At 42.1% G+C, this 16,781-nt stretch overlaps 1 protein-coding gene across 1 annotated transcript in view; it reads right to left on the bottom strand.

Annotated features, from left to right (window-relative positions):
* LOC140362046 (dolichyl-diphosphooligosaccharide--protein glycosyltransferase subunit STT3B) overlaps positions 1–16,781 on the bottom strand; it is a 140,882-nt gene that overhangs the window by 12,034 nt on the left and 112,067 nt on the right. The window contains exons 8-11 of the mRNA XM_072448066.1: positions 13,229–13,277; positions 10,029–10,183; positions 5,000–5,211; positions 1,509–1,696 (exon numbers count right to left, since the gene is read on the bottom strand). Coding sequence (XP_072304167.1) covers positions 1,509–1,696; positions 5,000–5,211; positions 10,029–10,183; positions 13,229–13,277 — 604 coding nt within the window. The remainder of the gene's footprint in view (positions 1–1,508; positions 1,697–4,999; positions 5,212–10,028; positions 10,184–13,228; positions 13,278–16,781) is intronic.

Here is a 16,781-nt window from a genome sequence, read left to right as displayed (position 1 = left end):
TTTATATGCGTCATGTCAGTGTATTTATATGCGTCATGTCAGTGTATTTATATGCGTCATGTCAGTGTATTTATATGCGTCATGTCAGTGTATTTATATGCGTCATGTCAGTGTATTTATATGCATCATGTCAGTGTATTTATATGCGTCATGTCAGTGTATTTATATGCGTCATGTCAGTGTATTTATATGCGTCATGTCAGTGTATTTATATGCATCATGTCAGTGTATTTATATGCTTCATGTCAGTGTATTTATATGCGTCATGTCAGTGTATTTATATGCGTCATGTCAGTGTATTTATATGCGTCATGTCAGTGTATTTATATGCGTCATGTCAGTGTATTTATATGCGTCATGTCAGTGTATTTATATGCGTCATGTCAGTGTATTTATATGCGTCATGTCAGTGTATTTATATGCGTCATGTCAGTGTATTTATATGCGTCATGTCAGTGTATTTATATGCATCATGTCAGTGTATTTATATGCGTCATGTCAGTGTATTTATATGCGTCATGTCAGTGTATTTATATGCGTCATGTCAGTGTATTTATATGCATCATGTCAGTGTATTTATATGCTTCATGTCAGTGTATTTATATGCGTCATGTCAGTGTATTTATATGCGTCATGTCAGTGTATTTATATGCGTCATGTCAGTGTATTTATATGCGTCATGTCAGTGTATTTATATGCGTCATGTCAGTGTATTTATATGCGTCATGTCAGTGTATTTATATGCGTCATGTCAGTGTATTTATATGCATCATGTCAGTGTATTTATATGCATCATGTCAGTGTATTTATATGCATCATGTCAGTTTATTTATATGCATCATGTCAGTTTATTTATATGCATCATGTCAGTGTATTTAAGTGTTTTAAGACTCCACACCATTTGGATTTACAGACCTGTGGATTAGTGGCATAAAGACTTCTCTAAAAATGTAATTATGAGTAGAATTATTATGAGGTATGTTAATGCACTGAATAAAAAACTGCCAAAAAAGTTAATTTAAAATACCCAAAATACATGTGTTGAAAGGAACTATGTCAAAGCTTTTCCTCAACATTCAGACCTGATTTAAGGTATTTAAATGTCTTATGTTACAGACTCTGAAGTATAACTTACTACTACTTACCAACTACTTACCATTAACTAGTTACTGTTATCATTCAGTTACTTGTTTTAAGATTATTAATCCTGTTGAGAGGTCTGAAGTCCGGCAGCTCACATTCTAATAAAAGACTTTCTAATTAAAGCCTTTTTCACATGTAGATACACAGTAAGAGCCTTTTGCATGACATTTTGCCATTTCTCTGGATTTAACTAGTCGAGAAGGGGGAAAAAGCCAAATTGGAGCATGTATTTTCACAACTTTTTAAATATATTCACAAGTGACAAACCAAAATGTACTCAAATGAAGTCAGAAAATCAGAATCAACATGAACTTATTGAAGACTTTAACTCGTTTCCCAGAGCGCCTCCCCCGTGCGTGGCTCACCCGTCGTGGTTGTAGGAGGCCAGGACCACGCTGGGGCTGCTGTAGGCGTTGCTCGTGACCCAAGTGCAGTGGACGGCGAACATCATGAGCAGCATCAGCATCAGCATCGTCACTATGGACTTCACGTTGGGGCCCAGGCCTTCCTCGGACTTCTCCTGCTCCGACACGTGTTTGCGCACCTTCCCGGCCTGCGGGGGGCGACGCCACACATTAACCATCACAGAGCAGGCTTCACGCGGAGGAATTATGGAGCGGAATTCATTATTGATGCAGGTAATTGAGCAGAATGTCACACGTTTTGGTTTCCGGGGCGATTGAGTGAGATGAAAGAAAAACTCAGCTGCTCTATATGACAAAAATATGATTCAAATAGAACAAATGTGTTTGTTGACCGGGGTGCGACTTATACTTATATTTTTACTTATAAACTTATACTCCGGAGCAACTTATGTGATATTATTTGTTATTTTCACACTTGCAACCGCATTTCATACTCCAGTGTGACTTATATATGTTTTTTTCTTCTCTATTACGCATTTTCTGGCAGGTGCGACTTATATTTAGGAAAATACGGTATTCCTTTGTGGTTATTTACATGATTTGCGACATGATCAGTGCATATGATGACCAAAAAAAAAAATATATATATATATATATATATATATTCACAAACTTAAGGCTCTGAGAAGTGCTGCTTTTTCCACAGACTCTGAAATAAATAAGGTCCGTCAGGAAACTCATACCCACAATTGACTTTCCCCATGACTAATGTTCTATGCTGTACTTTTTCAAATAAAACATAGAAAAACATCTATAACTTACTCCCTACTTCACATATTCTTGCTATTTAACATTATTGCTGTGATTATTACCTCTTCCCGTCAACTTAAAGGTGCGATGCGCAACATTTTTGGTGGAAAAGGAAGATGTTCCCACTGCTTGTTCCAGGAATGTTCCACAGTGTGGCATTAAAGTCTGACTCATCCTTCACAGTAACATGTTTTTCAAGGTGTATTTATTTTAACACCTGCACGTTGAAACTGATTTATTGCAAGATGCTATACTGTGGGAACTTCCAAGCAACAACAATACATCTCCATGGAGACAAGAAAGAGGTGTGGCAAATGACACGATGCACCTTTAAAATATCAGGTTGAAACTATTATATGATGCAACTAAAGTATTGTAAATATGTGATTAATACTCTTACTAGGCACATCCAAAATGACTGATCCATCTTGATTAAAAGTATTTGCGTTCAGCTTCATCTTGTACTTTATTTGTCTTATAATTTATTTGCTACCTGACTCCCTTTTTGACTTGCATAATTTATGACCCGGCGCAGAGACAGATGAAGCGATGAATTCCCTGACGACGGTACAATCTGTGCGGGTCGTGAATCTCCAGAAGCACCTGTGGCGTGCACCTGGGAAACCATCATTTTCCACTTGAAGCATGAACCGCGTGTCACTGATGGCAATAAAACGTAACAAACAACTCACGGAGACGCGGCGAACTGTGTGGAACGCACTTGACTTTAAATAATAAGCAGACAGGACGTTATGAAGAATACAGTGATACTAGTTCTGTCATTCTTAAACCTTAGAACTAATGTGTGTCAGCGGAAACAAGTGAGGTTTATGAGATGATTGAAGTGATGGTGAATGAAATGTTTTTATTTGGTATGTTCACAAAAAACTGAAGAAAAAAAATCCCCCCAAAACACTAATATTTGAGTTATAAATCTTAATCTGAATGAAAAATAATTATATTACCAATAAGTTTTGTGATTATGTTTGAAAAAGTAAAATCTATAACACATCAGATAATCGAGACATCGCTGCTTTTCATTTAAAGCGACAATGTAAAATACAAACTAAAAGATGTTAAAAAGAGGAAACCAGAAGAAGCAGTTCCGCTGTATAAACTGCAGAGGGCAGTGCAGCAGTAGAACAAACGTCACCATAGCAACCTCACGTACAGAACCAAGATTTACAGTTTACCAAGATCAATAATAATGTATAAAATATCAGATAAATATACAAATTCAAGTTAAAAATAACGATTCAAGTGTTAGAAGACAGAAGGCAGAATCATCAAGGTAATAATCTAATCAAAGCTTTTTTTGTAATTGAATTACTCGATTTACTCGAGTAATCCTTGCAGCCTAAGATTAAAGCATAAATAAATTAATATAAGCTTTTATACATCTTTTAGTTTTTGTTCCTCATTTGTAAAGTAAATTAAAAGATTAGCAAGAACACATTTATATTTGTGGTTTCAGCTTCTTTGAGGCAGTTTTCCCCATTCATATTATTTAGTTTTAATTTGTTATTTGCTATGGCAACAGGCCTTATTTTGCATCATTTTGAAACCCATGCACAGCCTAAATAATTACAGCCTTTACAATCACGTCCAAATTGCACTTCTGATTAGCCTTTTGGGCGCCATACAGAAAAGCATTATTCCAGCACCAGCCGCAAACTAAACCTATATATTTGATAAAGGCAGGAGGATTAGCTACTGTGGCTTTCTATTGCAACAAAGAGGCATTTTAATTAACCTCTCATTGAAAAGAACTCGCTTTTAATAGTATTTAGTGACATCATTGTACAGGCCAATTTGGCACAAGGCTCTCTGTAAAATACAAAGGCACAGTTTGGTTGTAAAAAGGAGATTAGAGCCAATTCACAGTTTATTATTTGGAGCGGAAAACACTGCGAAGAGACGACGACGACGGCGACAATGAGTCATCAAACTCCGCGGCAAGAAGAGCAACTGTGAACTTCCGACACTTGGTTCAACAGACTTCCCGCCCCGCTTTATCGCTGCAGTTTTACTGTTACTATGGTACAGAGTCAGTACGCCCAAAAAAACAACGTTTTTATTTTAAAAGCGAGACATTCTTTCTTTCTTTCTGATGTAAGTATAGATTTTATTTGGTCATAATTTTGATTGCCGTATCATTTATTTTTCAGTGATGCATGTGAAAAGGACAACCTGATCCTTTGTTTTATTACCGTATTTTCTGGACTATACCACCAGCCAAAAAATCCACAATAGAGAAGAAAAAAACATATATAAGTCCCACTGGAGTATGAAATGCGGTTGCAAGTGTGAAAATAACAAATAATATCACATTTAAGTCGCTCCGGAGTATAAGTATATAGTATAAGTAAATATAAGTATAAGTATAAATCGCACCCCGGCCAAAACTATGAAAAAAGGTGCAATTTATAGTCCGGAATTTTTTTTATTTTTGATGTATTTCAGTCCCTTTGTGTGTGTATGTTTTTTTCTCTCCCTTGTTTTGATACCGGACCATACGTCTCCCTGATTGGCTAATCCACAAGTCAATCACGCCCATCTGAACTCGAGCAGTGACCAGACCCACATCTTGGTTAAGTTTTGGAGAAGCTCGTGTTCTAGATCTGCTTGAAACAAAGAGCGGCGAGTCTTCCTCTCATCGCGCGGCACAAATCCACACTGACCTTATCGTAGAGGTTCCCGGAGTTCCTCTTGTCGTCGTCGTCGCTGCTGTCCTCGGCGGGGGGCTTCTCTCGCCGCGTGTCGTCCCCCATGTAGTGCTCGAAGACGCTGGAGAAGGCCACGGCCGACAGCATGCACACCACCGGCGTCAGCGTGAGCATGAGGCGCACCATCACTCCGGCGAAGTACACGGCGCTGATGGCGTACAGGGCCACTGCACGGACACACCACAGAGACACGTGACAACGAGCGGTCAAGCCGGGTCAGAACCAGCAGAACGAGGCACCACGCCCTGTTTCTGCTGGGATGTATAACACGCGACTGGAAAAGAGCGGTACCACAAGAAACATCTAATTCTGACCACATAATACACGCTATTTTGTGCTATTTTGGTGTAATTGTCATGATCACGCTTCAGTGCTTCAGCTTGAAGGATGTGATTAAGGAGAATCCGATCTAACTTTATTTGTAGAGCTGCTTAAAAACAACAAAGTCTATGTAAAGTATATGCAAAGACTATGTAAAACGACAGGAAAAACAAACTAAGGTCAATATCACGACTTATGTCAGGGAGAAAAGGTGTGTTTTAAAGATGTGACTCAATTTGGTGAACATCGGTCTGTTTTCCTTTGTTTTTGGGACAATAAGGAAAGATTGTGGAGCAGAGAGAACGAGCAGGAGTGTGGAAGCATTCAAAACAAATAAAATCATTTAAAAATCAATATAAGAAGAAGCCGGGAGCCAGTGTTACCTAAACGTGTTCAAATCAAATATGTAATTTTCTGTCCATATAACAGCTGTAAATAAGAGTGTTATTATACCTCTGTACTTAATCTGTGTTGCAACATTGTGGGACAAATATAAGTTATCTTATATCATCTTATGCTTTACTTTATATATGTTGCTGTCATTTATAAATCATTGTAACTCCGACCACGCAAGTTCCTAGTTTGTGGAATTTACTCACCGACAATGAAAATAATAAATCTGATTCTGATGATGAAAATAGTCCATTATATGTGTTTCTCATTCTCTGCCGAGCAAAAATACAATGAACAATGTGTAACTGAGACGAGGGCGGAGTTCAAAGCCGAGTCCGACTCAGAAACCTCTGCCATTGTTCACCATCAAGTTTGACACCAGATGCCCTTCCTGTCGCAAGCCGTATTCATCTAAATCTGATTATAAAGTTTATTTATAATCGTTATCATCCTTCACAGCGACTCCATCTGATGTCATTCTTCTCATCGCGTTAAAACGGTCAAAATAAACGTGACTTTGCAGCAGCCGTTTGCACAATCTTCATGTTCCTGAAGCTAAACGAGCGGCTCAAACACGACGTAATGAGTTCACACACGATTACACCTGTGAAACGCTCCGATCAATAGCAATAATCGTCTTTGTCATTGATCGAACTCGTCTGTTTACGCGTCTCGAGAACTTTCACGCCCGACGCTAAACAAACGCTCATCTCCGAGACGAAATCGAGTTGTTTTTCCTTGAACAGAACGAGCGTCGTCCTCGTTGTTTACAGGACCTCTGTGGTTCGTCCTTCACACTCGGAGACAGACTTGTGAAGACGCAGCCGGCGGAAAATAAGAATCACGATTGTGTAATAACTTTTTGAGCGTCAGGCAAAACTAATAGAACTTTGTTTTGTCGCAGGCATGAAATTTGATGTCGTCGCCGCCTTTCTCTGCGCGATTTATGACAATCTTATTTATGTTTAAGATAAAACCGCAACTGCATTTCCTGCTCAAACGTACAAATACGGCCAATTCAGTAAAAGCTCAGCGTCACGGAATATGAAATAAACCGTGTAATTATTGTGATTTTATATTAGAATAAGGTTAACTTTGTTGGACACAGTATAATATAATAAAGAGAAAACATGTGGGATTTAAAACAATTACAATGGCAAAAATAGCTTTCAAATGATTAATGTGAGAGGAAAAAAACTGTTTACAATTATTAATTAAGTCTAGCTTTGTGAAATCAAACGTTCTGAATGAAAAATAAATGATATTGCCGCATGAAAAAGTACTTTACATAAGATAAGATAATCCTTTATTGCATGGATTATGTCAAGTTATTTTGGAGACTAGATTTAATTGAAATTACATTACATTATTATTTGCTAGCTCTTACGATGCATCTATCTGCATGCAAGTAATAAGTAATATTAGATGGAAAAATATATATTCAGATACAAAATACAAGTCAGAGTACAACAGAATTCAAATGAAGGATCGATCAACTGTTCTGAGAAATAAGAACAGTTTTTAAGCCACTGAAGTCTGACACAGGCCATCGACTTTGTTTGTTGCCAACATTTCATTTTTATGGTCTTTAAATAATCACCAGAACCGTGGCAACGCACACACATAGTTGGACCGGATATAAACCAAGAGACTAAATGATGGAATGAGGAAGGAAATGGACCGTCTTTAGCCAAATATTTGTTCTGTTGCATTACAAAATATTCATTGTATTAAAGAAATGGACTGTAGAATGAATCTCACAGCTACTGCGTACAAATTGTGCCGAGCTTCAAAAATAATGACATTCTTTGCAGCATTTTTTACCAGTGAAAAGTCAAAACACACGTCAGTCTGTCAAGGATTTTAGCATTGTGAAAAAGGGAAAACAATTTTTCAATTAATTTAGTTATAAAGAGAGCATACTTTCTTTAGAAGAGGTGGGGAAGGGTATTCTATATTTTCTATATTTTGTGTGTAAAGTAAAACATTCCGGCTCCTGCAGAAGTGCAACTGCAATATTTCTCTTTCTTTGGACTCGATGTGCAGGAGAAACACAGAAACCACAATCAGAGCTTTAACCTGAAGATAAAAGATTCCTTTTCATTGTATTTCTTTTTCAATTCACTTTTATGTGAAAGTGTGAAAGCTGCACTGATGATTGATGCAGGAGCTTTAGGTCGTTCACATCAGAGAGAAGACAAAGCTTTAAACACACTGGATTTCACCTTTGAAACTGGCTTTCTGATTGGTCTAAATAATACTCAACTATAAGATGAGAATAAATCAGCATTACAATTATTGTTATCAGAAAAAGTATATTTGATCTGAACATGTTTCTCCGGGACAAAATGATGCATTATTAGTATTATCATTGGCCTTTAAACATGCTCTTGAGTACCTTTACTTTGTCATTTCATGTTTTAGAACTACAAAAAACAATATTACTTTGTTTTGACTCTGAGGACCTCAGGGACCGGCCTCCTGCTGGTGCCAGAGTATCTCCCTGAAGCTGGACCTCTTCGGCCCCTGAAGCTGGCCCTCTTCGGCCCCTGAAGCTGGCCCTCTTCGGCCCCTGAAGCTGGCCCTCTTCGGCCCCTGAAGCTGGCCCTCTTCGGCCCCTGAAGCTGGCCCTCTTCGGCCCCTGAAGCTGGCCCCCGTCTCTCCCTGAAGCTGGCCCCCGTCTCTCCCTGAAGCTGGCCCCCGTCTCTCCCTGAAGCTGGCCCCCGTCTCTCCCTGAAGCTGGCCCCCGTCTCTCCCTGAAGCTGGCCCCCGTCTCTCCCTGAAGCTGGCCCCCGTCTCTCCCTGAAGCTGGCCCTCTTCGGCCCCTGAAGCTGGCCCCCTTCGGCCCCTGAAGCTGGCCCCCGTCTCTCCCTGAAGCTGGCCCCCGTCTCTCCCTGAAGCTGGCCCCCGTCTCTCCCTGAAGCTGGCCCCCGTCTCTCCCTGAAGCTGGCCCCCGTCTCTCCCTGAAGCTGGCCCCCGTCTCTCCCTGAAGCTGGCCCCCGTCTCTCCCTGAAGCTGGCCCCCGTCTCTCCCTGAAGCTGGCCCCCGTCTCTCCCTGAAGCTGGCCCCCGTCTCTCCCTGAAGCTGGCCCCCGTCTCTCCCTGAAGCTGGCCCTCTTCGGCCCCTGAAGCTGGCCCTCTTCGGCCCCTGAAGCTGGCCCCCGTCTCTCCCTGAAGCTGGCCCTCTTCGGCCCCTGAAGCTGGCCCCCTTCGGCCCCTGAAGCTGGCCCCCGTCTCTCCCTGAAGCTGGCCCCCGTCTCTCCCTGAAGCTGGCCCCCGTCTCTCCCTGAAGCTGGCCCCCGTCTCTCCCTGAAGCTGGCCCCCGTCTCTCCCTGAAGCTGGCCCCCGTCTCTCCCTGAAGCTGGCCCTCTTCGGCCCCTGAAGCTGGCCCTCTTCGGCCCCTGAAGCTGGCCCCCTTCGGCCCCTGAAGCTGGCCCCCGTCTCTCCCTGAAGCTGGCCCCCGTCTCTCCCTGAAGCTGGCCCCCGTCTCTCCCTGAAGCTGGCCCCCGTCTCTCCCTGAAGCTGGCCCCCGTCTCTCCCTGAAGCTGGCCCCCGTCTCTCCCTGAAGCTGGCCCCCGTCTCTCCCTGAAGCTGGCCCTCTTCGGCCCCTGAAGCTGGCCCCCGTCTCTCCCTGAAGCTGGCCCCCGTCTCTCCCTGAAGCTGGCCCCCGTCTCTCCCTGAAGCTGGCCCCCGTCTCTCCCTGAAGCTGGCCCCCGTCTCTCCCTGAAGCTGGCCCCCGTCTCTCCCTGAAGCTGGCCCCCGTCTCTCCCTGAAGCTGGCCCTCTTCGGCCCCTGAAGCTGGCCCCCGTCTCTCCCTGAAGCTGGCCCCCGTCTCTCCCTGAAGCTGGCCCCCGTCTCTCCCTGAAGCTGGCCCCCGTCTCTCCCTGAAGCTGGCCCCCGTCTCTCCCTGAAGCTGGCCCCCGTCTCTCCCTGAAGCTGGCCCCCGTCTCTCCCTGAAGCTGGCCCTCTTCGGCCCCTGAAGCTGGCCCTCTTCGGCCCCTGAAGCTGGCCCCCGTCTCTCCCTGAAGCTGGCCCCCGTCTCTCCCTGAAGCTGGCCCCCGTCTCTCCCTGAAGCTGGCCCCCGTCTCTCCCTGAAGCTGGCCCCCGTCTCTCCCTGAAGCTGGCCCCCGTCTCTCCCTGAAGCTGGCCCCCGTCTCTCCCTGAAGCTGGCCCCCGTCTCTCCCTGAAGCTGGCCCCCGTCTCTCCCTGAAGCTGGCCCCTGCACCGTCGCTCTGTGTCGGTGCCGTGTGTCTGCGAGCTCGGTCTCTCACCAAAAACCCTCTCGTCGTTGACGTTCTTGATGCAGAACCAGAGTCCGGCGGGGAAGGTGCAGACCAGGATGTGCAGGTCGAAGAAGAAGGAGACCCATGTGGTGGGCTGGTGCTCCGACACCGACGCGATGATGGGGATGTGGATTTTAGCATAACTGAGGGAGAAAACAGAGATAATTTATGTCAAACAAAACGTGCTGGGAGTTTGGAGGCGGATGATACAATAGATGCCAGTGATGAATGAAGCACAAAGACCTTTATCTCTCCCTCGTGCTCAGACAAACAGAGACAAATTGGGGTTTTTGTGTACGGATCCGGTGTCAGTTTTCAGGAGATTTTCACGCAGACTTTTTGATGATTTACGAAAATGTGAAAATCAGTTCTGACATTGAAGTCGCTTAGACTTGATGTGGAGCTCAGTCTAGTCCAAATGTGATCCTGGTTTAGTCCTGGTTTAAGTCCTGGTTCGGTCTTGGTTCAGTCTTGGTTCAGTCTTGGTTCAGTCTTGGTTCAGTCTTGGTTCAGTCTTGGTTCAGTCTTGGTTCAGTATTGGTTCGGTCCTGGTTCGGTCCTGGTTCGGTCCTGGTTCAGTCTTGGTTCAGTCTTGGTTCAGTCTTGGTTCAGTCTTGGTTCAGTCTTGGTTCAGTCTTGGTTCAGTCTTGGTTCAGTCTTGGTTCGGTCCTGGTTCGGTCCTGGTTCGGTCCTGGTTCGGTCTTGGTTCAGTCTTGGTTCAGTCTTGGTTCAGTCCTGGTTCAGTCCTGGTTCAGTCCTGGTTCGGTCCTGGTTCGGTCCTGGTTCAGTCTTGGTTCAGTCTTGGTTCAGTCTTGGTTCAGTCCTGGTTCGGTCCTGGTTCGGTCCTGGTTCAGTCTTGGTTCAGTCTTGGTTCAGTCTTGGTTCGGTCCTGGTTCAGTCTTGGTTCAGTCTTGGTTCAGTCTTGGTTCAGTCTTGGTTCAGTCTTGGTTCAGTCTTGGTTCAGTCTTGGTTCGGTCCTGGTTCGGTCCTGGTTCAGTCTTGGTTCAGTCTTGGTTCAGTCTTGGTTCAGTCTTGGTTCAGTCTTGGTTCAGTCTTGGTTCGGTCCTGGTTCGGTCCTGGTTCGGTCCTGGTTCAGTCTTGGTTCAGTCTTGGTTCAGTCCTGGTTCAGTCCTGGTTCGGTCTTGGTTCGGTCTTGGTTCGGTCTTGGTTCGGTCTTGGTTCGGTCTTGGTTCGGTCTTGGTTCGGTCTTGGTTCGGTCCTGGTTCAGTCCTGGTCTCGAATCCTCGTCATGCTTTGGTTTCATTATTTTTATTTTTAGAACATTGTAAACTCCAGAAATGGAGACAAAAGTGAAGCAGAACTTCACAATGTCACAAAATATGAGAAATCAAGGCAGTTTTGTCGACTGAAAACCACTCAAACACATAAGTGAGATCAGAGCCTGGTTTGAAGAGATTTACCATTTCATTTTGCATTATTTGACACACTGGACAAATACACACAGAATAATCTAATATTTTCTACAATCTGCAGACATATTACCGAGTTCACACTTGCACATTCACCAGATCAAAAGTAGGACTAAACCCAAAACTAAACCCAGACTAGATCAGGACTAAACAAAGACTAGAAACACGAGCAGGATTAAACACGGGCTCAGTGAATGCACCCATACAATATTTGTGGAGCTTAAATACCATTTTGAGACTAGAAACGAAAACTGACATTTTTAGACTGCAAACTCAACAGTGTGGCTTATTTTTGTTATAAAGACTTAAAAAAACATTAGAATTTAGAGTTAATCTTTGAAAATGTGCTATGGTCTCCTTCCTTTTGCCTCCACGACATTTTAAATCTATTTAAAGGGTCTATTATTAAGTCTGTTTATGCATTTTTCTGTGCTTTCTCATCATATTGCACATACTGTATTTCTTGTTTTAGATGTTGTTTGTCCAGATTTAAACCCAGTTGGCTCAGACTTAGTCCTGCTTCAGTGGCTGTTTGGATCTGGTTCAGTTCTCGATATTATTAGACTTCAAATGCTCAACCTTGGTCTACTTAGTTCAAGGGCCTAATATTTCTCAGGTGGTGGGTACTTGGTGTGACAAATCTTTTGTAATTACAGCTGTGAGAGTGGAAACACGCAGCATATTAAAGAATTAGAATCCTGGGCTCCAGAGGAAAAGGGGGAAACTGGACTCGGTCGGCGCACACAAGGAAGAAATCGATCTGAGCGAATACCAGATCCAGGGCGAAGGCGGGAGAAGGAAGGAGGACAAATCCATACGGGCGCAAAAGGTTAAGCGTTCAGTCCAGAGCAACGGAGAAGCGGTGTATACGGTGTACTATTACTATTACATGAACCGAGACCTTTTTAAATGGGATTTCAAGAGTGCATCAAAGTAGAACAATCAACTTAGATTACACACTTTTGCACGAGAAACAAAACTGTTGTATGGAGTGTTCTTTTTTTTTGCCGAAGAGGATTTGCACATGCATTTATTTCAAAATGGCCACACTATAGTGTGGACATACTATAGTGTGGACATACTATAGTGTGGACATACTATAGTGTGGACATACTATAGACGTTTGGACTCAGGGTCACTAAAATTCTCACTTTTCATTAACCTTTTCTGATGCTTTGTTTGTTATGCTAATGTAGCTGGAGCTGGGACGTGGTCTTCATCGGCTTTTTCATTCAATAAAAAGGTGTCTGCACCAAATTATATTTAGATCACAACCCGTCCCGTAATAGCTTTGTTTTTAAGATCAGTAAACATCGTCAAAATGCACAAACAATACTTTTTCCTGATTATAACTAGTATATACAGAATGTTCATATCGCTCAAAATAAGATTCCTTATTAAATGATTTATAATACATCAATAAGCACTAGTTACTAGTATTAGTTACTATACACGCATTTGTAAATGGTTTATGTTATAAATACAACATAAACAGTGTGTTAATAAACCATGTAACAAAGTGTTTGTAAGAGCAGATATTTGAACAGTTTTCAGTGATAACAAGTGATAACTGCTTGTAAATGCCTTCTAAGTACTTATACACAAATAACTAGTGCTTATTACTGCCTTATAAACAGTTCACTAAGGAAGCTTCTTGTACAGAGTTACAGCATCTCTTCACGCGAGCACAGAATGACATTTTGTGTAAAACGTAGACATATCTAGAGCAGTATTAGTGTGACAGTGAGTGACTCTTACCCAGTGTCCCAGAGCGAGTAGAAGCGGCCGCTCCACGGAGCAATGTGACCTGGAGAAGAGAGAGAGCCATAAGAAAACCTGAAGAATCAAGACAAAACGTGGCCCTCGACTCCAGACTGAGGCTTTCTGACAATCGCTGCGGAAACAACACTGAGTTTCAAGGCTGCAGGATGATTACGGAAAAGATTTTGAACAAACCTACATCAATAACTCAATATTAAAGCGTTTGAATCTCCACTTCCAAGCCATAAATACAAGTAGAAGTAGAAATTAGTTTAACACGTCAGTTGTTTATAGCCTGAATTACATTTTATATTGAGTAAATAAACATAAAGAGTAAGCAAGTGTACAAGTGGTGATTTAAAAGATGCATGACGCAACTTTTCACCAAGTTACAGTTCAGATCTGTGGAGAGGCGTAAATGTGGTTTTTTCAAGGTTTAGCCATAAAAAACACCTTTAAAGTGTTGAAATATTCATGACGGATTGGTCTATTCTCTTTATTTCAAGACAAAACACATAATAAAATACCAAAATATAACAACAATTTAAAATAATGGAGAATATAAGAGGACGACTCTATGCACGATATTAGAAATGACAAGCGATACGTCTGTTAAGTGCTGCAATATTTTTACAATATTTTAATATACTTTTTGACACAAGAACAATGAATACAAACACTATACTCATATCTTGCTGTATTGGTCAAACTGTCAAACTGTCAAAATAAAAACTTAACAGAGACAAAACAGAGACAAAATCAAGGCCAATTCAGTCTGAATAAGGAAAATCGTGAATACAAATCACTGTGTTCATTTTAAAAACAGAAGTAGGACATTTAGTCTCTTGCGATATCCATTGTTGCTTTCCACGCACACATCAGCCGACCACGTAAACAACAATATTAGCATCACCACCAAGCGCCGCCAACACCACTTTAGCACAGAATTTGATCCATTATAAAAAGAGAAAAGCCAATCGCAATGTAATAAACCACAGAGAAGAAAGGACGTCTCAAATAATATGTACATAAATAGATAAATAAAGCATGGCTGTGTATAGAACCCGTTAAACACATTAATGAAGCTATAATAGACACGTCGAGACGAATAAACCTGTCACGGCTCAAGACTGTCGTTTTAATGAGCCGTTCGGTCTTGTTCAGATACGTAACCGAGTCATTTAAGACGCAAACGTGAAAACAAATGTGTTTTCCTCTAAAGCTTTGATCTAGAAATAGTCTAAAACGCAGCTCCAGGGCTCCGCCACAAACGCACGGCACAGACAAAAGCCGCGAGTATTGGAATGAACCTTCGTACAGCGTTTAAAGAGTGCGATTCACGCGGCGAGTCGACATCAAATTATGACCATTGACGGGTGAAAACATCATTGATTGTCACGTCATCGAGGCCACGATTTGGCCTCAAAGTTGACGTGTTAAAAGCAGGAAAAATGAGTGTTGACAATGGATAACTGGGTCCGAGTGTGTTGAAAATTGCAGCACTTGGAAAGGTTCAAGGAAGAAACTGAACAAGACAAAGGCTGAGCATTACTGCAAAAACATCAGATAGTCATTACATGTATTAAAATAATGACTACAGTAGTGTTTTTCAGATCAAAGATGTGATTAAGGTCAAACACTTCAAGTACATGGAGCTACTTAGAATCGTTTTTACATGTGACTAGGCCTTGAAATCACGGTATCACAACAGTGTCACATTAAAACAGTCCTTTTCAGCATTTATATCAAGCATTATTACATTTGTTAGGTGAAAACGACAACACTACAGGCTTTCTCAAACGTGCATGGATCGTAATACAACTGCGAGTATGGCTGTTCGATGTACGTTCTGTCGATGAATCGGTCGATGGCATTTTAGTCGACCAAAATGTGAATTAGTCGACTTAATAGATTTGAGGGATTTGTATGGGACGGCAGCAGAAAGGAGAAGAAGTGGGACAGCTGAGGATCAGATCACACAGTTAAGAACAAGAACAAACGTCTTATTAACAGCTCTGAATTGTCATTTCTGCACAAAACGTCTCCTTTATTTGATGCGTCGGGGGTCGTGTTGTCAGTAGATTTCTTGACAAAAGGGCGTCATTGTTTTATGTTGAGGTCAAAGCAGTTTAACTTGAACTTTGTGCCGTTTAAGACGAGTATTGTCCTGGAATATCCTGGATGCTGAGTGCAGTAAACAGAATAGAGACCTTCAGAGAGGCAGCGGTGGATGAGGCAGCCCCTGATCTAAAGGACGATACTGATCCAAGCCATCGATCTCTGGCTCCGAGTTTCAACCCGGAGAAACTGAGGCCGACTTTATGAGATGAAAAAGTCTAACGGAGCGAAGCCGCGATGCTAAATAACTGGCAGCTCCCCAAACTGAACCCTCACGCTCACAGCTCAATCGGGAGAATGCGGACGTCAGAGCAACAGCACCAGACGGGCAGCGCTGACAACCGACCAATCGCACGTGAGCTTGTTGTAACGTGTCGGAGCACAGACTGACGTGGTGTGAAGTGTGTCTGACAGCTTGGTCTCCCCGTGCATCAAGTGTAAAATGATGAATTTATTAACTGAAAAGTAGTTAGAGCACATGTATTAAAGCTGGTGTAACCGACTTTTGTTGCAAATGAGTTAATTTTGCGAGTATCTTGTAAAAATGGGTCTGCGCCTAATAATAAAGTATTTTATTTCTTGTCAACCAGGAAGTAATACCCAAAAGCAGCGTTCTGCTTGGCTGTGCTCCAGTTTCCCTTCAGCGTCTGAAAAAAGCTGTTCTAAAGCCGGGCACGAGCCTGGAAGTGAACGCTCGAGAATATTAACAACGAGCCAAAGGGTTTGTGAGTTAGGAACGGGTTAGATTTAGAGCTTTAAGTGCACAAAATAAATAAAATAAATAAAATAAATAAAATAAATAAAATAAATAAAATAAATAAAATAAATAAAATAAATAAAATATTGAAAAATAAAAACAAAAAATATAAATTGCAGGTCAATTAATTTTCCAAATTGTAAAACCCTACAATGTGGATCTATATCAAGGCACCAGGCAACGTTACAGGTCAGATCTTTGGAGAGCGTTTGTTGCGTTAAAAAACACCACTTAATGTGTGATCCAAACAGTGTTCAATATAAAAGACCATCAAACTGGCTTTGAGTCACGTGCCATGTCACTATATCATTTGAAAATCATTTATTTTCCTTTCCCTTGAAAACTACTTTAAATGTAAACATGTCCTTCAAAAGCCCGTTTACAAGTCCTAAAAACCTTCTCCATCAAGTAAAACTGGTTCACACATAGAACATTGTTTGCGTAGGTTCAAAGAGGCCGAAACAACAAATCTCTGAAAACACAGTGCTCTGCGTCCAACTGTTTCAGCTCAACTTTCACCCCGTTCACGTTCACTCGTGAGGCTCAATCTGGCTCTGATTTTCTGACAATGCAATACAAACACGCTCATTGAGTTCTGCACGCTACACTCTCGAAGGCTTTTGAGGGGATCAAACTCGGTCAAAGGAAATTGATTAAAAATTGAATAGAGCAAAA

Source organism: Eucyclogobius newberryi, unplaced genomic scaffold, assembly GCF_026437365.1.
Source record: "Eucyclogobius newberryi isolate DKJ021-1_F unplaced genomic scaffold, fEucNew1.0.hap1 SCAF_16, whole genome shotgun sequence".
Classification (NCBI taxonomy): Eukaryota; Metazoa; Chordata; class Actinopteri; order Gobiiformes; family Gobiidae; genus Eucyclogobius; species Eucyclogobius newberryi.
The sequence above is the reverse complement of the archived record's forward strand: the minus strand, read 5'-3'. Positions and strand labels throughout refer to the sequence as shown.